The sequence below is a fragment of the Onychostoma macrolepis genome, chromosome 18 (genome assembly GCF_012432095.1).
Source record: "Onychostoma macrolepis isolate SWU-2019 chromosome 18, ASM1243209v1, whole genome shotgun sequence".
In the NCBI taxonomy this organism is placed as follows: domain Eukaryota; kingdom Metazoa; phylum Chordata; class Actinopteri; order Cypriniformes; family Cyprinidae; genus Onychostoma; species Onychostoma macrolepis.
In genome coordinates, this window is record NC_081172.1 from 7,877,733 (window position 1) to 7,902,526 (window position 24,794).

The 24,794-nt window shown below is 35.2% G+C and overlaps 1 protein-coding gene across 3 annotated transcripts in view; it reads right to left on the bottom strand.

The window, feature by feature from the left end:
- Positions 1-356: 356 nt before the first annotated feature.
- Positions 357-24,794, bottom strand: part of si:ch211-1e14.1 (UPF0606 protein KIAA1549) — a 55,704-nt gene continuing 31,266 nt past the window's right edge. For 2 of the 3 annotated variants that reach the window (XM_058751738.1, XM_058751737.1), the window contains exons 5-21: positions 23,748-23,916; positions 23,516-23,646; positions 22,603-22,792; positions 22,261-22,320; positions 21,187-21,332; positions 18,801-18,978; positions 17,488-17,672; positions 12,310-12,515; positions 10,474-10,610; positions 7,739-7,944; positions 7,336-7,565; positions 6,941-7,085; positions 5,955-6,281; positions 4,529-4,581; positions 4,188-4,333; positions 3,957-4,084; positions 357-2,912 (exon numbers count right to left, since the gene is read on the bottom strand). In XM_058751738.1, coding sequence (XP_058607721.1) covers positions 2,673-2,912; positions 3,957-4,084; positions 4,188-4,333; positions 4,529-4,581; positions 5,955-6,281; positions 6,941-7,085; positions 7,336-7,565; positions 7,739-7,944; positions 10,474-10,610; positions 12,310-12,515; positions 17,488-17,672; positions 18,801-18,978; positions 21,187-21,332; positions 22,261-22,320; positions 22,603-22,792; positions 23,516-23,646; positions 23,748-23,916 — 2,877 coding nt within the window. In that variant the 3' untranslated portion in view covers positions 357-2,672. The remainder of the gene's footprint in view (positions 2,913-3,956; positions 4,085-4,187; positions 4,334-4,528; positions 4,582-5,954; positions 6,282-6,940; positions 7,086-7,335; positions 7,566-7,738; positions 7,945-10,473; positions 10,611-12,309; positions 12,516-17,487; positions 17,673-18,800; positions 18,979-21,186; positions 21,333-22,260; positions 22,321-22,602; positions 22,793-23,515; positions 23,647-23,747; positions 23,917-24,794) is intronic. The other variant, XM_058751739.1, reaches the window with a different exon arrangement.

Here is a 24,794-nt window from a genome sequence, read left to right on the forward strand (position 1 = left end):
GATATTTCAGTTGTTGTCGACAGGCATAGTTGCTTTAATGTGCCAACTAAATGTATTTCAAGCTTTGAAAAGGATAATGCTTAAAAGCTGCATAAACCATATATATATATATATATATATATATATTTTTTTTTTGCAAGTTTATAGGAAATGTATTTTTAGTAAGAATGAAAAAACTACTTTAGAAATTACAAAGTAAACAAAGTAAACCAGTTTATCCACTATGATACACAAATCAACTCAAATCAACCCTGCAGACAAAGCAACTCTGAATTGAGCCTAATTTAAACATGAACACCGGTCAGGTTTCAGCGCTCCGTATCTGTAAGTTAGTAAAGGTTGATAAAGCAAACAACAGTCAGTCATACGGTAATCATTTTTAATTGTCACTTAAATAAAGAGTCAGCAGATTTTTAACTACAAGTCAAGGTAGTTCCAATGAGACGAAATCAAAAAACCCATTCCAACAAAAAAACAAGGGCAGATCAAGTGAAGTGTCTTCAAACAGAAGTGTCCTTTTTCTTGGAGCAAATGAAGCTCCTGTTTGCAACATGAACACAAAAATAGATCTAGCACAAAGGCAAGAACACAATTTCAGCATGAAATGAAGTACAAATAGCCAAGGGATCAGTGTTTTAGCAAGTCTAATACTACAAATTTATGCTTTTCTAACACATCAAAAGCATGAAGACAGAGGAATATACTGCACCCATTTAATCAACAGCAGTTTAATGAGCAATAGTGCATCCTGGAATAATAATTATTATAATAAAATTCTGCTATGAAATGATGAAAATACAGTTGGGCAAAAAGCCTGATCTTAATCAATAGTTTGAGTTTAAATAATTCAAACTGCAATGCCATTTACACAGTGGTAATACTGAAAGTACTGGCTTATTCAGATTATCCCAATTTCTGTTTTTGAGAAACAGATCGACTAAAATGAACAAATGGAATGTTCTGGGATCAAAATGAGTCTGTCACATACTGTTGATTACCACAGACAATCATTCTGACTCGTCCAAAAACATGTTCACAGTAATGCACTTACAATGGGGCAAGGCATTCCTGACGGATTTAAAAGACAAAATGTGCACTTCTTGCTTTTGCTGAAGTGGAACTATACTGCAGAAATTCTAAAACCTCCTCGGTAGAACAAAATGTACAGATGACCAAAAAAACCTTCATCTATTGCAGACCACAAACTACCTCAAATCAATTACCAACAATTATGAGTAGTGTATTAAATATATATATATATTTTTTAAACTTTATACTTTTTATTCAGCAAGTATGTATTATGTATTTAGTCAAAAGTGAAGGTAAAGATATTTATAATCTTAAAAATAAAAACATTTCCATTTCAAATAAATGCTGTTATTTTGAACTTTCTATTCAACAAGGAATACTGAAAAAAGTTTGCACAAAAATATTAAGCAGCACAACGGTTAGTCTAATAGTTGTAAATTGTAGTCTAATAATATTTGATAATACTCTTGTCTGTATTTTTCTGTAATAGTACTCTTGTCTGTATTTTTTATGAAATAAATGCAGTTTTGGTGAGCTTAAGATAATTCTTTTGAAAACATTTAAAAAATCCTTTTGAAGTTCTGAATTTAATTGATCCAAATTAATGTGAATTCATTGCTATGAGCTGATGGCATTTTACTTTTTTTTATTTTATAAATTATAATCACTTTGTTATTTAATTAAAAGTGTTTAACTTTTTTATTTATTTACGTTTAAATCAGCCAATCAACTTGCAGGCAACTTGGAATCCTTCATTCACCACCAATCCATTATTGTATTGTAAGTACATTACTGAAAACACATTTTACAATTTGTTTACAATATGTCAAGTTGTACTGAACCTGGAACATTTCTTTAATGTTACCACAGTTTCCTCCAATGCACCAGACATAACAGCTGTACACAGTACGTCCAGCTCTCCTGTAGATGCCAAACCAAATGAAGGCATAAGAAGTTGGAAAACATCACTACTTCTAATACTATTACTGGACCCTAAAGTATAAGACAATACTGCGTAGGGCTCAATACTGGCTTATTATTATGAAGGCAAATGCTTGATGGCTATTAAACAGAGATAAAAGTATCATAACCATGAGTGAATGGGAAGAAGATGCACTGAGAAATAAAACGTAACAAAAAAATGAAAAAAACAAAACAAAAACGTTTTGTAGGTATCAAAAGCAGTTTTCAGTGATGAGAATCTACAAGAGCCAGTGCAAGATATAAAATGATTGAAATGTGAAGGCAGTGTACACAGCAAAGAAACAACACAATGTGAAAAACACACGCACACCTCTAACAGAAGACCACAGGAATGTGTGGCAGCCATATTTTAGCTTTGTTATCCCGGTCTGTATAGAGCACTTGCTACCAAATTATAAAGTCGCCTGTAAAGAGGGTAAAAAAACATTGTTCTTCAGTCTCAGAACGCTGCTTATGTTTTGAACAACGAGGGGGAGCTAAACAGGAACATGGGAATAAAGGATAATCGTGTACTCTTCCTGTCCTAATGCTCTCTGCCACCGGGTGGCAGCAGAGGCTACATGACGTACAGTCATCCTCCTCTCAAAAAAGCCACTTCCATGGGAAGTACAGTGCAGTGTAGTGCAGTTTTTGCCTGATGGAGCTGGAGGGGGCAGGTCTCAGCTGTGATAGCTGGGTACCGCTGCCTGTTTCTGGGAGAGGCGCATCAGTTCCTCTCGAATGGCTTTGATGAGCGAGGCGGAAGAGTGGTTGGGAGGGGAAGGCTCCTCCAGGGGAGCGGAGGGAGCGTAGCCCAGGCCGAGGGAGTCCAGGTGGGCAGGAGCAGCAGATGGCTCCTTCAGGCCGTTCCTGGAGGTCTGGAATACAGAGATGGAGGTGTAGTCAAGAGAGCCAAGAACCTAAACAAAAAATGAAGGAAGGAAGGAAAGAAAGAAGGAAGGCAGAAATAAGGGGGGAAAATGTTTTTAAAAAGTTAAAAAGACAGAGCAAAGTTAAATAATGCCTCTTATTGAGGAAGAAGAGAGTGAGAATAGCTATAGAAGTAAGAGTTTGAAGAAGACATTCTACACTTCTTTATGTAGCATTTTATTTCTTTCTCAAAGCCAGTTTATAATGTTCATCAAGATTTCTTTTACTAAAGAAGCTTTGTGTTTTATAATTCTTTGATTGTTATAGTTTTATGTTACATTCATCTTTACAATAAAGGCTTAAAAAAAAAAAGAAAAAAAAAGATGTTTAACTTTATTTTCAGCCTAATAACAGATAAAAGCCATTATTTATATAATCATAATTAATGTAATGTTAATTAAAATTGCAGTATTTTTTATTTTATTTTATTTTTTTAATGATTTTGTTCCTGTGTGGATGTTGTGATGGACATTTATATTTTATAGATAGTATACAGTATACATATTGAAGGGTTTCCCAAACTGGGGGTTCGTGAGTTGATAGGAAGCTGATAATTAATTAATTAATTTAAAACAGTAAAATAAAAATTATTATTATTATTTTTTTTTTTTTTAAATCACTTGCTAAAAAGTTATAATACTGTTTAAATGAAGATCATGTGAATATTAACCAACATCAGAGAACCATTAACATGTGAATATTGAAATATTAACAAATATTTTAGGTCAAAGGGGGCTAACAAAAAAAAAAAAGGGAATCCCTGGTATAGAAACAGTATATGGCTAATTAAATTAAATCACTATTAAATTTCTATATATTTATTTGATAAGTAGCTGTGTAATAAGTGACAATGACCATCAGAATGTTCATGATTGTTATGTTGATATTTTTTAAATGTTCAAATTTTGCTTAATTTCAACAAATATTCTATATGGACTGAGGACTGAGGATGTTCACAATATATGAGTCTGAACACCATTTCAAAAAATGATTTGTTCCCTTAAAATCTAAGTAGGAGAGTATTTCAGACTTACAGGCTCTCTGTTATTAGCGAGCTTGTTGTCATCCTCATGATACGGGCTCCAGTTTAACCCACCAGGCTGCAGCCTGTCACCTACACGACCTGTCAGACCAACGTGGGTTAAATGATGTAGCTGGGCACCTGTGAACCGACATGTATGTTGCATAAAGTATACTTGATATTGCAACAATATCACACATTTGATATCAGCACTGAATTTCTAGTAAAGCCATTAAGCTCATACCTGTTGTCCCACCTACAGGCCGTGGCCTGGCAGAGGAGGGTAGTTCATCTATGTTTCCCCCTCGACCAGCGTAAAGCGACTCCGGCTGTAGCTGGTCAACAGGAAGGGCCTCTCCTGACGGGATGTAGCCGGACCCTAAACCCTGTCTGTAGAGATACAAAGACATCAGACTCCAGCTATTAGCAAACCACACTGTACTCTAATAAAAAGTGACTTGATTTCTCACATTACATCCATTAAAGCTGTAAACACTAAAGTGAAGATTGTAATATGATTGGCAGCATCACTCGTAGCTCCCAAAGATCACACAGACCTTCACTGATCAGACTTAATGTACTCACCGATGTAGTAAACCTTGCACGCTGGAAGTTGGCAGACCTAATTCAGCATATCTCTGAAAGAATACACACAAACATGCTGTTGTTGAGCTTTAAACATGTTGATAATTCTTGGCACATCCATTGCACTTTAATGCATAAAAGGCTTATTTTAATACACTGCTAAGTCTGAAACACATTAGCAGCTGTATGTGCCACCACAACCGAAGCTTCTCTATCTATCAGCCTAAATAAACCCCGTGACCCAGAAAACAGAAAAGCTTTTAAATAGCTGAGCTGCAAATGCCATTTTAAGGACAGCGCACCATTCCCTGCTCCATCCTGACTCGTAAATCAACCTTTGAGTTATTAGACCGTTCATGTTTTGGCCTTTGCAATCCCCTCTTTTCCCTTCCTTGAAAAAGCCTCAATCTGACAGAAATACTTCATTCAGGACACAGTGTTGACAGATGAGGCTTCCATTCTGGGTAGTTTATTCTCAATCCGTGGAAAACCCCAACTCTGTGTTCTTCTGATGTGATTCCAGTGCATCCAGTTTGCTTTAAATCACTCTAGTACGGTTTAACACACATCGAAACACATTCACAATGAAATCAACAAATTAGCTGATTGAATCAAACCACCATAACCAGAAATCACAAGTGTACATAGTCACTGCATCTGCGAGAAAAAATGGATTTAATCATGCTTTATACATGCTTAAATGTTAATATGTAAATATGGATGGTCATATGTTAATATGCTTGTGGTTGTGATATCAGAGATTTTTTTATTAATTATATAGGCTGATGTTGGATATTAATTGTAAATGCTCATTTCCCGTATTTTTGGATTTTTACATTACCTTTGCTGTCCTGCACATCCTACATTCAGTTTAAGTTAATCATTAAAAACACTAATTTTATTAACACTGTTGTAGGTATTCAGCACAAGTATTATTCATAATGTAAATGCTGTTAAATTATTTCATATTTAAAAATTATTTTATTTTTAATCTACAAACAAGTGCAAATTCGCAGGTCAGGGTTCACCAAATTTTGGTATGCAATAAAAGACAAAGCTTCTTCACATATGCATGTGTCTCCTGTCTGAATGGAAGTGAATGGAGCGTGACGTCTAGTTTAACCGCAGGTTTAGACAAGGGGAAATCATTTAAGTATTGGTCTGTATAAAGAAAACAGTAATACATCAGATTTCATCATGTGCTTTTTAATCGCATGAATGTGGATCATCTAGTGGTTTTTCCAGACAGGATGTGCTCTCAAGGATGTGTTCTGGAAAATCATACAGCTATTCGCTTAGAAAAGTAATAGCAAACCACACAATTTGAGGTATCATTCACAATTGCATAGAACGATTTATGAGCCAAAGGCTTAGCATTAACAATTTGTTCAAATCTCTATATCCAAGCATAGCAGATTGTTCTTACCCCTGTGTAAGGATTCAAGGGCAGGTATCCTGGGCCCCAGGGCCGCGGGCCACGGGATGGCGGGCTGGAGGCAGGTGGGGGTCCAGGGTTAAGCCCGACCCCAGGCAGAGTGATGCCAGCTGTGCTGCCCTGAGAAGAAGGAGATACAAGGGCAAAGGCATCGTCCAGTAGAGAGTGCATTTGCTGCCGGGCCTCCTCTATAGACGGCTGAGGGGGCAGGTATGGTGGTGGTGGAGGAGGGTGGCCAGGAGGAGGAGAAATCGGACCATGGAACACATCATCCGTCGGGGACGGGCTATGATGCTCGGGACCCTGGTCTGGGTCCGACTGCAAAATAAAAACAAATATTTATGCTCAATAAGGCTGAACAAGTAAATCACTTGTTCAAAACTAGAGTTAAAAACAGTAAGATTATGAAATATTATTACAATTTTAGATAACTGGTTTCTACCTAAATATATTTGACAATGTAATTTACTCCTGTGATGGCAAAGCTGAATTTTCAGCAGTCTTCAGTGTCACATGATCCTTTAGAAATCATTCTAATGTGCTAATCTATTCCTGAAGAAACAATTCTTCTTATTATCAATGTTGAAAAACACTGTGGAAACTGTTATACATTTTTTAAGGATTATTTGATAAATATAAATTTCAAAAGCATTTATATTTACTGTCACTTTTGAACAAATTAAAGCATCTTTGCTGAATAAAAGTATTAATTTCTTAAAAACCTTACTGACCCCAAACTTTATAATGGTAGTGTAATTAAATCTTCAACTAAGATAAATTATATCCAACTAAAATTATACAGTATTTTCTCAAAAAAAAAAAAAGGAAATTAGCACCTGCTATTTCACTACATGGAGCTGATTACAAAATGTTTTGAATTACAAATAAATGGAAAGAATGGGAACAAACAGCGTGGAGTTGATTACAAATTCACATGCAGAAGTACAGTGTCGCACGAGAGAAAAACAGACACTGACCACATATGCAATGTTATTGACTCCTGGGTATTTCCTGTATGTCCCATCACTGTCTGTCGTTATGAGTCTATCTCGGTCAGCATCTGTCAGATCACCGTTCAGCTGTTGTTTCCTTCTCTGTTTAGGAGAACGCTTCCCTCTGTTGCTGCAAATCACACACAAACACTTTTGAGTGAGCATTTGGGCTTTAAATATTCAAGTTATAGTTTTCAAGTATAGCTTTTTTTCCTCCATGGAACAGTTCTAGAACATCACAGTATGATATTTAAGAGGTCCATAGAGATACATTTTATGCATTTGGGCATGATTTTGTGCTGAAAATTCAGATTTGGTGAGAACTGGCCTTAATTCTGTGTTCAGGATTAGTCTAATTATCAGTTGCAGGCCCTTTTTACCTTTTCTTGGGTTCGGTGTACAGTGAGGGCATGTGAATATCTGGATCAAGTATCTTGTCAATCTGCATCTGGGCCTTCTGGTAGATTCGGTCCTGTTCTTTGGGGTCGCCTAGACCATCGATGAGATCATCCATAGCGGGGAAGTCATAATGGCCTTTCCTTTTGGCCCTCAGGCGGATCTTATTGCGATGGTGCTCGATTTCAGACTTGTGCCTTAAAGCCACCTGGATCTGGAGGAGAAAGAACAGTCAATGAGAAACACATATTGATTATTGGTGATGAGGCTTTTAGACGCTGTGAATCAAATTCATAAACAGATATAGACCTTGAAGTTTGAAATGGGTCCCTAAGGAGAAGCCATATGAAATGAATGTGGATTAGATGTATGGGTTGTGAAGGATACCTCTTTGTTGAGCTTGGCGTTCTCTGTAGCTCTGTTATTGGCTGTAGGGCTGGGTAAGGGCAGGGCTGGCATCGGCTGCATGGCGATGAGCTGGATTTTATTAGGGGGGCGTTTAGGGCCGTCTGTTGGGCGGGACATTCGGTCCACATGCTCAAAAATGGAAGCTGAAGATAAAGGCTCATCCATGCCATTCATTGGGGGTGGACCTATAAGGAATATAAAAACGTGTCAGACTTCACAGGTGCAAATGACTGTTCAGATGTTTGGGGTCAGTCATTTTAAAAAAATACTTTAATACTTCTATTCAGCAAGGGTGCATTAAATTGATCAAAAGACACATTAAAAGACATTAATAATGTTACAAAAGATTCCCATTTCAAATAAATTCTGTATTATGCTTTCCACAATAACATTAAACAACACAATTGTTTTCAACATTGAAATATGATTGAGCACCAAATCAGCATATTAGAATGATTTCTGAAAAATCACATGACACTGAAGACTGGAGTAATGATGCTGAATATTCAGCTTTGCCGTCACAGGAATAAATTACATTTTTAAAGTATATTAAAATTAAAAATGGTTAATGATATTTTAAAATATTACTGCCTTGGGGAGCATAAGTGACTTACAGTATGATTGTATTTTTAAGTGTTATTCGTTAAAAAAAAACTGTGTATAATGGCCCCCAAAATAATTGGAAAATAATCATATAATTTTTTTTTCTGAAATACTTTGTTTGAAAAGTATTTGTGCCATTCATCCTTAAAATAAATGCCATTTATTCATTATTATAAATCTTTATTCATTACATATTATTATTATTATTTTTTTAAATAATGCAATGAAATTCATACATGACGCTGTCATGGACAATTCATAAACATATCTCATAAGTTCTACACTATTAAAATAAAGCCAGCCTCATATGTGCTGACAACTAACAAAGAAAGCATGTAAAAAATCTGAATCTCTTCTTTCAAATATCATTTCACACCAGATGGGGGCAGCGTCTCACTGATTCTAAAGAGACTCATTTTAAATAACATGTGAAAGAGCTGGAAGATGATACAGGATGACGTTCAAGAAAAATAAGAACTATGAAATCTAATGCTACTGTACAAATCAGCACCACTCTTACCAATTCTATTCTTCCCTGTGAGCCAGTAACACATGGATGAGCGGATGGAGGGAGTGTAAAAGAGAGAGAAAAGTTAAATGATGGCTGATGTGATTTATTGAGATGGAATATAGCATAAGTTGTATGTAAAAGCATGTTGGAGTGGAATGCTGGTTAAGACAGTATTTTATCTTGGAAAACACTGTTATCACTGGAACGTAATCACGAGAAGAGAAGGATGAAAAGGATTTTCGTAAGGGAAGGGCGTTAAAAGGGAACAGCCATCAGACAGGGAGAGAGAGAGAGAGAATGTGAGGTGCTACGACTGAATTTCATGTCATTTCTTGGCTGGTCAGACTGTAGCCTATTTAGTCTGGTAAAGCAGAAATGAGTGTTGAGAGAGGGTCATCGCCACAGGCACTGTTTGACAAGAGAGGAACACACAGAGAGAGAGAGAGAGATAAAGGCAAAGAGAGCAAGGAAAGAGTGGAAAAAAAAAACCCCCAAGCAGCCAAGAGTAAAGACGAGTGTTAGTCATTCTTCACAAAGGAGGCAGGATGAATGAGGCTGGGCTGACTAGAGAGGAAATCAAGAGGAAGAGCCACAAATCTTCAGCTGAAAGACACAGGTTTTATTACTTTCTCCTCTCTGTACATCTTACATCCAATGTTCTTCTTCCACTGGCTATTATGTAGAACTACGACTTCAACTTAATAAAACCAAGGAATCGTTTGCCTTTCTTGGCAGTCAACAAGCAAAAAACAAACAACAAAACAAAAGGCGTGTGTCTTAACAGTCAGTCAAAATTTCATTGGTTGGCCCACATGTAAACTTTCCAAATACATTTTGTTAAGTAAAAAGAAATTAAGAAATGGATTAAGAAAAGCATTTTAGTCATTAAATATAAAAGTTACAAATTTACTTTATTGCAATGTTATATCAGTATTATTTATAACATATTTTGAATTAACCTTTATTTTTTGTTTTCATTTTAAGTTTTGTTTTAGTACTTTGTTATATGCTTTTATTTTAATTAATTTTAAAAAATATTCCTGTTAATATTTCTGTCAATTTCAACTTATTTTAATTTGTTGCCAAGGCAACACTTCTAATTTTTGCTTAAGGTTTTCATCTAATATTTATATTTCATTTACTTCAGCTTTATTTCAATTAACAAAAATGATCTTATAGTAAACAATAAAAACACTGTCTTATTGTTACAATTAACATGCTATTTTTAAACGAATTTAATTTTTTAGGTTTAAGAAGACATTTAACTTAAACTTTCTAAATGTCTACCTCATAAAAATGATATTATTGTTATTATTATTAACTAATAATAATAAAAATGATATTATTGTTATTATTATTAACTAATAAATTGATTTATTATTTGTAGCACTCCCAGTCCTCCATGGGGTATATTTCCAGCTTCATGATGTCATGCATATTATGGTACATAATATCATATCATATCATTTCATATCATAATTACATAGGACACTATTGCAGCTGCGTCAAATACGTGGGACCAGATTCAATCTCTCTGCAATTCAATATCGTGAGGAAAAAATGCAATACATCAATATAGTCAAAATGTGTGCAAACTTACCGTTTAATCCATTAGCAGCTATTTTACGTGGTTGCTTAGGATCGGTAGGCAGACCAGAGGTTCTCATGCCCTCCTCAGGTGATCCTCTGTCGCTGGGTGGGTCGCTACCAATGGAGTCACCCTCTGATGGAGAAATCCTAAGCAAAATACACAACATAAAATCTTTTCATTCTAAAGCACGCTATGAAAACACAATGCTTTTTCCCTTATTCTATGTCAACAAATATTGTCCTTGGATCTAATTCATGACAAACATGAGCAAACTCCTCCGAACCCTGACATCCTCATCTTGACAGACAACAATATTTACCCTTCATCCAGTTTTGATGAGGCATGTGTCTCCAGGGTAAATGCAAGAGGACGATGACCTAATCCTGTCATGCTTCTAAAGAGCACTTTCAGATCTAATGCGACCACACAAAGGTTCATGACTTGGTCATGAGTCCATTACCTATTCGCTACCCTTTTAGTCTACAGCTTTTTGACTTACTATCATAATTACTAGGAATTTATTTATCTCTGACTGGCTATTCTAGCTTAAACTAGTTGGTATGTGTTACTAATGCACTGACACAACACTGAGAATTGTTTTTTTTTTTTACATTTATTTATTTTATTTTATATTTATTTATTTATTTTAAATATAGTCCAGAAATATGGATTATTCCATTTAAGCAGTAAGGAATGTAAAAGAATTACATAATTTCTGTCTATTTGTAACAAAGTTTCAGGTACTTGTAATGTTTGCAAGACATGAGATCTGTGGTAATTTCACCCCTAAGACCCCTCTATTGATTAGAGTGTGAGATGTAATCCTTTTAAAAAGCTTTCTATTGATCAGCAGTCGACTCACTCTTACCTACATTCCTGCCTTTCAATAAACTAACAAGTTATTTTAATATGAGGTTACTGCAGCACAATGCAAAACGGAACCAGCTTGTTATTGTAGGTGGATTTTTTGATACGAGATTGTGGTTTAAAAAAAGTTAAAATTTACAACAACGTCTCTTTAGATTATTCATCAGTTAACATGAACTAACAATGAGCAATGCTTAATCTTAGAGCATTAATTAATGTTTGTTAATGTCTAAGTGAATAAAAAATACAATTTTCATTGTGTTCACATTAGTTTCTAGTGCATTAACTAAATATTACCTAATAAAATCATTTTAAAATTGCATTGGTAAATTAAATGAAATTAACATTGAGATCAATAAATACTGTGTGTATATATACATGCATTGTATGTATTACATGCACTTGCTTTCTTTTTATTTATTATAAAAAAACGACCCACTAGCATTCCCTATTCTTTTTCTATTCTATCTACTTGTTTTCTTTTTATTTATTATATTAAACAAAACACTTGCAACGTATACTGCGTGAGGCTAACCGAGACTTGTCACAGGACTTACATATTACTGCTCAGTTGTTGGTTTTGATTACTTCTATTGTCCTCTATGTAAGTTGCTTTGGATAAAATTATTGTCTGCTAAATGACTAAATGGAAAGGTAAATGTAAATTCTTTGTTCATGTTTACTCATGTAGTTATGTGTTAGTGAAAGAAATGAAATCAAATAAGATTAATAAATGCTGTCGATGTATATTGTTCACTGTTAGGTCATTTTAACTGAATGTAGTTAACTAATGTTAAAAAATATAACTTTTGATTTAAAAAATGGATTAGTAAAAAACGAAATCAACCAAAAATGAAAAATGCTGTAGATATAACTAATGTAGTCAACTAATAAAATTACCAAATGGAACCTCATTATAAAGTGTTACCAAAAACTCTGTTTGATCCTGAACATCAAAAAATCAATTATCAGACTCACTGGCCCCTGCGCCGCTGGCCATTGCGGGAAGCTTTGGAGGAGGCTTTGGACTTTGGTGTGGGCACCTCTGCGTTCTCAGCTGGGCTCTGTTCCTTGGTGACCACAGGAAGTGGCAAAGGCTCCTGGATGACCATGAGATCATCCTTACTGTGCTGACCCATGTGGAGCTTGGCAAAATCGAAACCCTTCACGCTGGGTGCCTGCAGCTAAAGACCACCACCCCAGAGAGAGGAAAATGTTAATTCGGAGAATCAAAATTAATGCAGAGGGATGTTTGTGAATGAAATGGAGGGATTGCAAAGGGGAGTGAAGGATGAAAGTTAAACGACTAAATGTTTATTTAAAACTGCTCACAAACACTAGACAGAATCAGGTCAGGCATTGGTCCAGTCGTCTTAAGAGACGTCAATGTCAAAGCGCATGTACACGAGGCATAAAGATAGAATATGAATTTCAATAATCCACAGATTGTCACAGTGTTATAAGAATAATTTGAGCAAGAGGACAGTAATTGACTCTCAAAGAGACAATGAGAAGAGTGAGCATACAAAATGGATGCACTTGATTAGAGGTCAGCAGACTGACTGCGGGCCAGACCAGCTAGACGGGCTGTGATAGCCTGTCTGTCTGCAGCACTCTGAAAGATTAAATGAACTGAACAAACACAACAGCAGAGAAAGCCAATTCACACCGGCTTTTTCAAAGACCAGCAGCCACTAAAAAAACAGTGAAGTCCATTCATGAGAGCATTCATGAGAGAAGTAATCATTCAGATTCAGATTTGAGTTGAATCTTTCCAATTAATTGGCTTATTCAGTTTACCTCAGATTCAAAACCTATTCTGACTCAATTATCTAGTTGCACCAGTCAAAATCCCAATGCAAGTCATATGGGCCACTCTTATGAAACTTAGGAGTTAACAAAAGCCACTATCCATGTTCATTGTATGTAAAAAAGCCTGGACATGTGTTCAAAAGAAAACAAAAATAACAAAGACTCGAGGGTCAGTAAACGATGACAGGATTTTCATTTCTGGGTGAACGGTTTCTTCAATTCTGATGAATCAGCGTTGTTTGTTTTATAATTCTCCAGATCAAACGAACTGTGCAGAGGGTCACAGTGGATCAGATTTAATTCTATGTTTCATATATTGCCAGAAAACACAGAAATGTATGAAAAATGCATAAGTTGGGTTCTTTTGTGTCGTGCTGTATGTGTAGCGGCACAATAGAGACAGATTCACTGAAATATGCTCATCTTCTGGGAATACGTCTATTTCTCTGTTTCCCATCACATTCCCTTTCAAATGCAAATGAAGCTGTTTAGACGAATTCTGTTTGTGATAAAGAAAGCTCTTATCTCCTTTCTGTTTGCCTCTATTGCTGCTGTAACCAAATCTAGGCCACAATACAGCTTAGACCAAATGGCCAGAGACAGAATTATTATCGACACATCCAAATCCATGCATCTGTTGTTGAGATAACATGTTTTTTTTCCCCAACTGTTGGTTATCATTGTCATAAATGAAGATTATCAGCAACAGAAATACTGTATCTAGGACTAACTGCTGCATTCTAGAAAACACATCACTACGTCACAGCACTCCTGTCGATACTGTACTGTACAGATACCTCAGGCCTCCTCATACTATATGACAAAGGCTTCTTTATAGCTTTCTTGGGTTTTTCTTGGGCCTTTTCTTCTTTCTCCTCCTCTTCTTCTTCCTCCTCCTCCTCCTCCTCTTCCTCAATACTTTCTTTTTTCCTTATGCTTCTGACAGGTTTCTGATTTGGATGAGGGTGATAATAAAAAGTTGCTTGTGTTCCCATCAAGTCAGATTCCAACAAGTGACTGACATGTTGACATCAACTATATTCACACAACACTATTTTTGATGGTACTACTAACACATTTAGGGGTGGGAATCATAAGGAGGACAATGATTTTTCATACTTGAGGAGGCAGCAAACAATTGATAATTAACAATCACCGTTCAAATGTTTGGAGTCAGTAAGGATTTTTTTTTTTTTTTTTTTATAAATACTTATTTCAGCAAAGACATTTAAAATGTTACAATTACAATTCTAAATAAATTAGATGCTGTTCTTTTGAACCTTCTGTGCGTCAAAGAATCCTGAAAAAAGGACACAATTCTAAAAATAAATACATAAATTAAGCAACACTTAATATATTTGAATAGAAAACTGCTATTTCAAACTGTAATATTATTTCACAATATTACTGTTCTTACTGTATTTTACTGTAACAAATAACTGCAGCTTTGGTGTGCATTAAAAACATTAAAAAAACTTTACCAAAGCCCAAACTTTTTAACGGCACTGCATATTCTAGCATTCTATATTTACAACATAACACAGTAAAATTCTAGTTTATTTTCAGTAGGATGACGACTTGCGATTTAGTGAGAAAATCAGATGCTGATTCAGTGAGCGAGCAAATCATTTCAGACAGATGAATTGGTCTGCGACTCATTTGTGAGTCTTTCTGAATCAATTCATGTGAGTCAATTCATTTAAAACAACCAGCTCAAGAGTCACTTGTTTGCAATTCAGACTACATTCTCATATCAACAGGGTCCACAGAGAACTACCAAATGGTCCAAACACAGATGACGTTGACAGTGACTGGAACTGGGACGGCACTTCTTTGAAGGTCAAAGAGGAAGAGGAATCTTGTACTTCCTGTGTGGGGACTACTTGGAGGACTATTCTACAGTCTATAGTACACTACATCTCCTCTACAAGCCTCTACCTTCTTCTCTCTCCTCTCTTCCTCTTCATCATCTTCTTCTTCTTCTTCTTCCTCCTCCTCCTCCTCTTCTTCTTCTTCCTCATCTTCTTCTTCCTCCTCCTCCTCTTCTTCCTCATCACTACTATCTAAAAGCTCTTTGCTCTTGACAGGAGTCATTGACCTCTGGATTACTGGTATGGATTTCTGTATTGAGGAGGTGGACTAAACAAGCATGGGAGAGGGAGAGTGTTAAGATGAGATTGGATGCGTGTTAGATAAAGAACAAGGGATAGAGATAGAGAGAAAGAGAGGTGGAAAAACTAGAGATGTGAATGATATTGTCATGGAAGTAGCATAGAACAACTTGGTGTAACAGAAGACAATCTGTTCATTTATATTTACAATTATTCATTCAGCAGATGCTTCTATCCAAAGCGACTAAAAATATAATTTGGCAACTGCAACACCTATTTCTACTTCAATCCCTAAACAGCCAGTCTAACTTGTATTGAATTCTGTTCAGGAAATCAACATATGAATGATTTACTATTTCAAAACTGAGACAAGCGAAATGTTAAATTACAATAGAGTTACCGTTAGTTAAGCCAGGCATCAGGTATCACAACTAACAATGAACATTTTTACAGTCATGATGCCTAATAACTAATGTTAACAAATTTAAGCTTAACGTAATTTGGCTCCAAAATATTTTAACATGGGAAAAAAAACCCACACCCATCCATTGCACCTTAAAAAAAAAAAAAAAAAAACTGCCCAAAAATAAATAAATTCTGGCATCATTTATAAATCTGCATGACTTACTTACAAAACACAAAAGAGATATTTGAAGAACTCTAGGGTAGAACTCTCTAGGTAAGTAAATGAAGACAGAATTTGGAGAATAAGCATTTTTAAGCATCTTTCCCTTTCAAATCCATGAAATATTGATTTAAGTAAGAACATGAGGAACAAAGTGAGAAGCAGGCCATCAAACAATGTAAACTGATTAAACCAGAGAACCTCATTGAAGGACTAAGAAGAGTCACTGTTGAGAATGTAGATGAGAGTGGGGGTAGTTCTTGAGGATTGTGAGTGTGCTAGAAAGGGCACATATGAAGTGTGTAATGACTATGTGCTCCTCATATGATTGTAGTTAAATCAAGACGTTCAGACTGAGAGGACCAGCAGGCACTGCTTTGGATAAGAACGTCACTGCTGAACATTAACCCATCAGCCAGCTCAGCAGTTGACTTCATTACTGCTGGGACTCTGCAAGTGTATGTGCTCGTGCATGACAAGTCTGGTTATAGTAGTGACCACAGCAGTAGCAAGACTTTCATTGTAAGAACCAGGCAGTGTGATGCTGAAGTGGTGCTTTAAAGATGATTCAACAGGATGAAATGAACTTATCACAAATAATTCACAAAACAAAAAAAAAACAAAAAAATTCTGTCATCATTTACTCACCCCAAAGTTGTTCCTAACCTGTATGAATTGCTTTCTTCTGTTAAACACAAAGTATAAAGATATTTTGAAGAAGGTTGGTAACCAGTTGCCAGTAGCCACTTACTTCCATAGTATTTTTTTCCCTACTATGGAAGTCAATAGCTACCAGCAACTGTTTGGTTACCAAGATTCTTTAAAATATCTTCTTTTGCATTCAGCAGAAGAAAGAAAATCATACAGGTTAGGAACAACTTGAGGGTAAGTAAATGATGACAGAACTATTATTTTACCAAAATTATTTAAAACATATTGTTTTGCATTTTGCATTCTTTTGCACACACATATATATATATATATACACACATATGTATGAAAAATGGTCAGCTAATCATCTAACAAGTATAATGTATAAGTATAAAGTCGCTCAGAAAACCGACTCATTGGTCAATTCTGAAAATATGTAGTTTAGCTCATGCCTAGACACAACCCATACAAATACTGGAAAAATTAGTTAGAGATAAACATTAGAATAGATAAACATTTATTTCACTACAATAATGACGCAGCGACTTCTGGGAACGGTTGACTCAACGAATGACTGAATCGCATCATTGAAATTAAGTGTCTAAACGAACTCATTTGCTAAATGAATCAGCCTTTCCAATGCCAAGAATAACTGAGAGTGTGAATAGGTAGAGTAGTGGATAGCCAACTAATATCCAATTCTGATCTTTCAAAGCTGGCTAGCTTCCGGAAAGAGAGTCATTTAAATCACTCTGTGAGAGACGAGATAAGCAGTGCAGACTCACAGGAGCCCACTGACTGATTAGCAATATCACTGACATAAGAGTAAAACAAAACAAAATGACCTACAGATGAACCTTACATTAGAAAGAAAGAAGAAATCTCATGAGAAACAGTGCTTCACAATCCCAGAATACATTTCATTTGAATCATTACACAGCATTTGCAGTCTCTCACCTTCTGTCTTTGTTGGACGGTGCTCATGGTGTCTGGCTGGAATTCCAGTTTGTCAGTGCGGCACAGTTTCCAGTACAGGATAGTTATTATAATGATGACCACCACCACGGGGACCACCACCCCTACGATTATCCACGTGTTGGTCTTCTCTGCGTCTGAGGGAGGCGAGGCCTGTTTTTCCACAGCTGAACATACACAGGGGTAATGAAGTATAAATATCTGTGACTAAAGACAGAATGTACACTACTGTTCAAAAATGTAACCGAAAAAATAATGTTCTTTCTTTGAAAGAAGTCACTTATGCTCATCAAGGCCACGTTTATTTGCACAGAAGTACAGTAAAAAAAAAAAATAACATTGTGAAATATTATTACAATTTAAAATGACTGTTTTCTTTTTGAATATATTTAAAAAATGTATTTTTTCTTGTGATGGCAAAGCTGAATTTCCAGCAGTCATTACTCCTGTTTTCAGTGTCACATTATTATCAATGTTGAAAACAGATGTGCTATTCTAATTTTCTGTGATATATTAAATTTTATTTAAAAAAAATTTGAAACCCATAATACATTTTAATCTCACAAAATTGTATGTCTTTACTAAAATGCATACTTATTAAATAAAAGTATTAATTTCTTTAAAGAACAACAACAACAACTTTTCTACAGTCTTCTTAATGAAAAATATTTAGTAATATTTAGTAATTCTTAGTGTCCTTAAAAATGAACTTTAAGTAAGCATTCGATGATGGCAATCTAAATATGAAAGAAACAGCATGCACAGTTAAATATCTACAATCTCAAACATCATTTAGAATAATGATTTGCATACATTGAATGCAAATATAAAATTCCATACATTGTATGGTGCTGGATCAACTAAGCAGGAACAGCAACCATAATTTGGGTTGACCTGTTTTTTAGTACACTGTAATTGGAGATTTGAGCTAAAATTCAAAGGTCTAAGATGTTATACAACAGGAAGCTACTAAATTTAGTCTAATGAATCTAATGTTTATGCTGTGGGTGATGCAGTTGTAAGCCTGCCACATATAAATGTTACATAAAAAGGCAGAGCTCTCTTGAGATGCCATGCTATCTGAACTCACCTCTTTTGACGTTTAGAGCAGTAGAAATAAAGAATGCTACCACAAAAAAACACTGCTTGCTATGTGACCATCAATCAAAATCATTTAAATGATCATTTCATCATGGTTTTTATCGTTATAGTCTTGGTTCACTGCGATTTTATGTTATATAGTTCTCTCCCACAGATCTTTTTCAACTGAAAGAATTAAAAATCTGAATGCTCACGCTGTGCTAATATTCCCTGGACGCGGAATCCCATGATGATCGCTGCATGCTGCACATCAAGACTGTTGAGCATGCTGGCTGTGGTTGCGGCGGGAAGTCTCTGTCCGTTAGCTCCTTCAACAAAGTAGATAATCTCCACAGGGTTGTCAGGGCCCACAAGACGAGTGGTCTGTACAATCTGAATAAAGTGGGAAAAAAAAGGTCTGTTGACAAAGTTTGATGTGCAATTCAATTCACTGCATCGTCCTTTTTGCACTTTTACGTATTGTTTAAAAGCAGCTTCACTAACAACACCGAGGTAAAATATTCAATAATAAAAACACCCACTAAAACTATTCAGACATTTATGGCATATTCCCAATCCAAAAGTTTGACCTAGGCTTAAAAAAAAAATCTATATAAAAGTCTGTGTAGGTGTTTATGGTGATACACTATTTTCATTTTACAATATTAGATGATGGATTAGGATCAGTCCAATTTTTGAAAAAATCATTCAGACACATTTTGAGAATGAAGCAACTGATTAATTGAATTGTGTCTCATGAACAGCACGATTTTACTTTACTTTTAGTCATTTTGCAGACGCTTTTATCCAAAGCGACTTACAAATAAGAAAAAGTAACTAAAACTAAAAGTTAAAACTCTATAAATACTATATACACACACATTTAAGAAAATAAAGAAATTAAATAAAAATGATAAATGCATACAACATTTCAAAACTAAACATTTAAATGAAAACAAAAATAAAGTTAAAAACAATTCAAAATATTAAAAAAACAAAAGGTATGAGTATAATAATGATTCTAACATAACACTAAGCCAAACACCAAAAAATAACTACATATGTGTATGTACAGCCACACACATATACATATACGTATATATATATATAAAATAAAAAATAAAGTTTTTTTGATTTTCAGTGAGTGACATCTTAACTTTTAGTCTGTTGCTTTTAGTCTGTTAATTTAAATAAAATAGTAATATTAAATAAAAAATGACTTGCACAAAAATCTAAAATAACTGAATATTAAATAAGTTTAAGTGCTAAAATTACTAAATAAAAAAATAAAAAAATCATCAAGCTAAATAGAAATGGCTAATGAAAAAACTAATGAAAAAAAAAGCACATTAAATTACTAAACCCAATGAAAATGAAAATATAAAAATATAAGCTAATTCAAAATATTAATTAATACTATAACAGTATATAAATAATACCAAAACAACACTGGCATAAACTACGTTTATGATGCTTTTATGGTGCTTTTAGAGCTTAGCAGCCCCAGTTCCCTTTCACTTGCATTTAATTAAAAAGTGTAGATAGTTTTCTGAAATTCTCCTTTTATGTTCCACAGAAGAAAGAAAGTCATACAGACTTGAATTGATCTTTTTGGGCAAATTATTCCTTTAAACTTTTAATTCCACATAATTGTTCCTAACACGCAAACACACGAATCAGAACTCTGAATAGGCTACAATTAGCTTTTGAAAATTTAAATGTCTTTCTGACAAAAACCCAAAAAGGCTTTCAGAGAGACTGAGGGTCTAAAAGACGAGTCTAATAAATGTTTCTAGTCTCCAGGGTTATTGGGGTGGAAAAAGAGCATGGCAATGTGTGGACCTCACCTGAGCTCGACCTACATTAAGAGCCCCGAGTAGTGAACCCTCACTGGCCAGGGACGTTAAAAGCTCATTTTGAAAGTGCTGCTACCTCAGGGTGCATTATCAGAAACAGTACAGAGGACGGCTGCACAATGTCATCTTAACAGTACATCCGAGCTTAGCAGACTGCCATCATCCTACATTCACTTTAAGAGTCCTTCCAAGATATTCCAGAATTCATCACCTCTCTAAAATTAGAAATGACACCACTGGGCATCATTAACACAGCTGGATTCGTTCTCAGTTAATTAGCAGTCATTAACAGACCACTACCACTTTTACAACACAAGTCACTTAGAAACCATTAGGTCAGCCAGTCAGCAATCGGGTCACTATGAAACGGAAAAATCTTCTCTACGTAGGCAGAACAAGCAATTAATGGTTTAAGAATCACTCTAGCTGTCTGCAAGCTGTGTTCAATAATTTATCTGAGATTGCAGCTGGAGTATGACGCGCCGACTGGGGTGAACTGGTTGTTTTTGAGTGGCTCTGCAGGCCAGGGATGAACAGGAGGGTGTTGCCATGGATACTCCTTGTCCCTGAATGATGATGATGTGCGGAGGGAGAGCAGGTGTGGGGAAGCGCCACAAAGACAGAGACTGATTAAGAATCCAGAGAGGCATTAGACATGCACACAGGAAGAGCTCTTTAAATGAGCTCATGCATGGAAAGAAAGAATAGAAAATATAAGGCCACATAACATGGATGATTTACAAACCTGCATGCTGTTGTTTCCCACACTAGTTGCTCTTCTAAAGCGACGGCCCATACCCAGTGCATCGCCGAGCAACTGAGCCAGTCTCCTCTCAATCGTAGCCTTGAAGATCTTGTCACTCGCACTCTGGTCCAACACTCCCAACAACACTGAACATAATATATAAAACATGACATTATGGCACTGCAATGACTCATTTGATATTCATCTGAATATCTGATAGTGTAGTAATATTACACTATTGTTCAACAGTTGGGGTTTGATTTGGAAAGAAGTCTCTTATGCTCACCAAAGCTGCATTTATTTGATCAAAAATACAGTAAAAGCAGTAATATTGTGAAATAGTATTACAAATTTAAATAACTGTTTTCTATTTTAATATGTTTTGAAATGTAATTCATTTCTGTGATGCAAAGCTGAATTTTCAGCATCGTTACTCCAGTCTTTAGTGTCACAGAAATCATTCTAATATATATCAATATATGATAAATTTTGATGAATAGAATGCTCAAAAGAACAGCACTTATTTGAAATAGAAATACTTAGTAATACTATAAATGACTTTGCTGTCACTTTTGATCAATTTAATGCATCCTCGCTGAATAAAAATTAGTGCTGTCAAACAATTAATCGCGATTAATCGCATCCAAAATAAAGTTTTTGTTTACATAATATATGTGTGTGCTGTGTATATATTTATTATGTATAGATAAATGCACGCACATGCATGTATACATTTCAGAAAAATATGTTATGTTCATATTTTAAATATATTTATATATAAAATAAATTATATGAATATAAATATAGACATGTAAATGCATGTAAACATTTTCAAAATATATGCTGTATGTGTGTGTATTTATATATACATAATAAATATACACAGTACACACACATATATTATGTAAACAAAAACTTTATTTTGGATGCGATTAATCGTGATTAATCGTTTGACAGCACTAATAAAAATATTAATTTCTGAATCCAAAAAAATATAATACTGACCCCTAACTTTTGAACAGTAGTGTACTTTGGAATACCAGTGTGTTAAGCGTAACATTAGCAGGTCAGTACCTGTTCTAACCCATGAGGAACGAAGCAGTTGGGTCGTGTTCAGCTCTGGATAGTGGAAAGCTAATAGTGCAGAGAAGGAAAAAACATCAAATATGAACGAATTTTATTCCATTTTCATTATAACATACAGCAAACCTCACTGAAGCTGATTTCCAGGTAATTGAAGCTGGTATAAAAGCTAGAATACCAGTAGATGGACCACTTTGGCTAACCTGATGGGTGCCCACAGTCTACCAACTACACTGTTATAAAACCCAGTATGACCACCTTAAACTGTTGTACATAGCAGTTGTTTTGCAAGTGTATTTATGTAGTTATACAGAAATCAGTGTGTGGACTCACGTTCTGCGATCTGCCGTACAGGGTAGCCCAGGTAGTAGCTGTACTCGACAACGCTGAGCTGTCGAAGCTGGGTGCTCACCTCTGTCCCTGGCACATACCCGCGCATATCACGCACAGCAAAGGTGATCTCCACTGGAACCTTCTGCTGTTGTGCCGCCACTTCCACAGAACTCGTGGTGATGTTTAAAATCTACAAAACAATTCAGTCTCTAAGATACAATTATGCAAAACTAAAGCAATGAGACATCAGAAAGGGATTTTGGAAATTATCGTGACATAAAATATATTTCTGTATCAATCAAGCATCTTCAAAATATATGAAAAAACTTATTTATAAACCAATTAAAATTTATAAAAAATAATGAAATAATTTAGTTGCTAAAATACAATTTTAAATGATAAATAAATTGATGGAAATTGATAAAGCTCATGGATTCTCAGCACAAGTCTCTTCATTCACACTCACTGATCTATTAAAGAAGCGCATACACATTCTGAACGCAAGTGAATGAAATGAATAAGAGCCATTAGTTTTGTTGCCTTGACAACGGTTGAATTGAGCAGTCCTGCGCTTTCCTTATCCAATCAGAGCCAACAGCTGGAGATGATGTCATCCCACTGCGCTGAAGGCTATCAAGTCTTGAATTCACATCACATAACCGAAGTTAAAAGCATGCTCCTTTCTTGCTTAAGTCAAAAACTTGCTTGTTCAAGGTTAAAAACATTACAGTGTAATTCTCATTTGGATCGTTTACATTATGTAGCAGTTGTGTATGTTTTGTGTATGTTTAAGCTAAACTAAACGAAATAAGCAGTAATTAAGAGGATTTGAAGGAGTTCAGTGTCTGGTTATTGGTGTTTGAAACTCAGCTGAGCCCTTAATACCATAAGCTGGGTAAAGCAGTCAACGTACATTCACAGTGAAGTTTGTGGACTCTTGTGACCGTCGGCGGACTTCAGATAAAGCTGTGATCAGACCCTTCTCTGCCTGCTCACTGAAGGTACACATTCGCACATCTACATGGCTGGGTACAAACTGAAGAACTGCAGACAGACAAAAGACAAACATATAGTCATATAGCAACAACATATAAATACCAGAGAGAATATTCAAGAACTGTGACGTGAAGTTTCTCTGCAGCTACCTGTATGAACATGGTACTGCAGGCCTGGTACAGGACTGATGGGTGACACGCTGATAAAGGAGCTGGTGGTCCGAGCAGAGGTTTTCAGGGCATTAATGACTGATATGGCAGTATAAACCACTGCACCAGACACGGCACGAAACACGAAGTCTGGAGGAGCTTTCACTACCTACAACACACGAAGGAAGATTTGATGTCAAGGACATTTACATCATATTTTTAATAGCAATTTCAAATCCTTTTAGAGCACATGGAGAAACAAAAAAGCCTTTCACTGGGCCTTTAAAAGTCAAGGCTGATTCAGTATTGTGTTTAAATGCAGAGTTAAAAAGAACCAGTTGGTTCCCATTGAGCTAAATTAGGTGTTGTTTGTTCATGAGGACCCAAGAGATAAAACAGGAAGGGATGATTTTATCTATATGTTCTACTGACACAACACTGGATTACAAAACATATTTAAAGTTTCTGTGGTTCAAACCAAGAGTGAACAGGTTAAACTATCAATATCATGCTAAATTCATAAAAGAAACAAATTCTTAAATTAATTTCTAATTTCTCTACAGCTTTCTCAGCCTGAATAGAAGCCACTGTTAATTTCAATAGGTAATTCTTGAGATATTGAAAATTAAAAGTACCCATAATACATACCTAATACCTACATACCATACTTATGTTTTCAACAAAGTTGTAAATTCAGTTTATGCAATAAATAGGAATATCGCAAAAACTACTTTTGTGTGCGCGCGCAATATTCCATCCATTTCCTGTTAACATTTTTACATTTTTCTTTGCATCAAGGCACATTTTTATATCCAAAAATATGCATTAAAATATATGCATGGAAAAATACATAATGTTCTTTTAATTAAAGAATTTTTTTTAAATGTATATTTTTAGATGCTTTTGCATCATTAAAAACTTGTAGCTTTTTGTTTTTGCAATTAAACTTTGCTGTGGAATAACAAATAAATGTACAAATATTCTATAATCTAGCAATTATAGAATGAACAAGACATGAACAAAAAAGAGAAAAACAAATCTATTCAT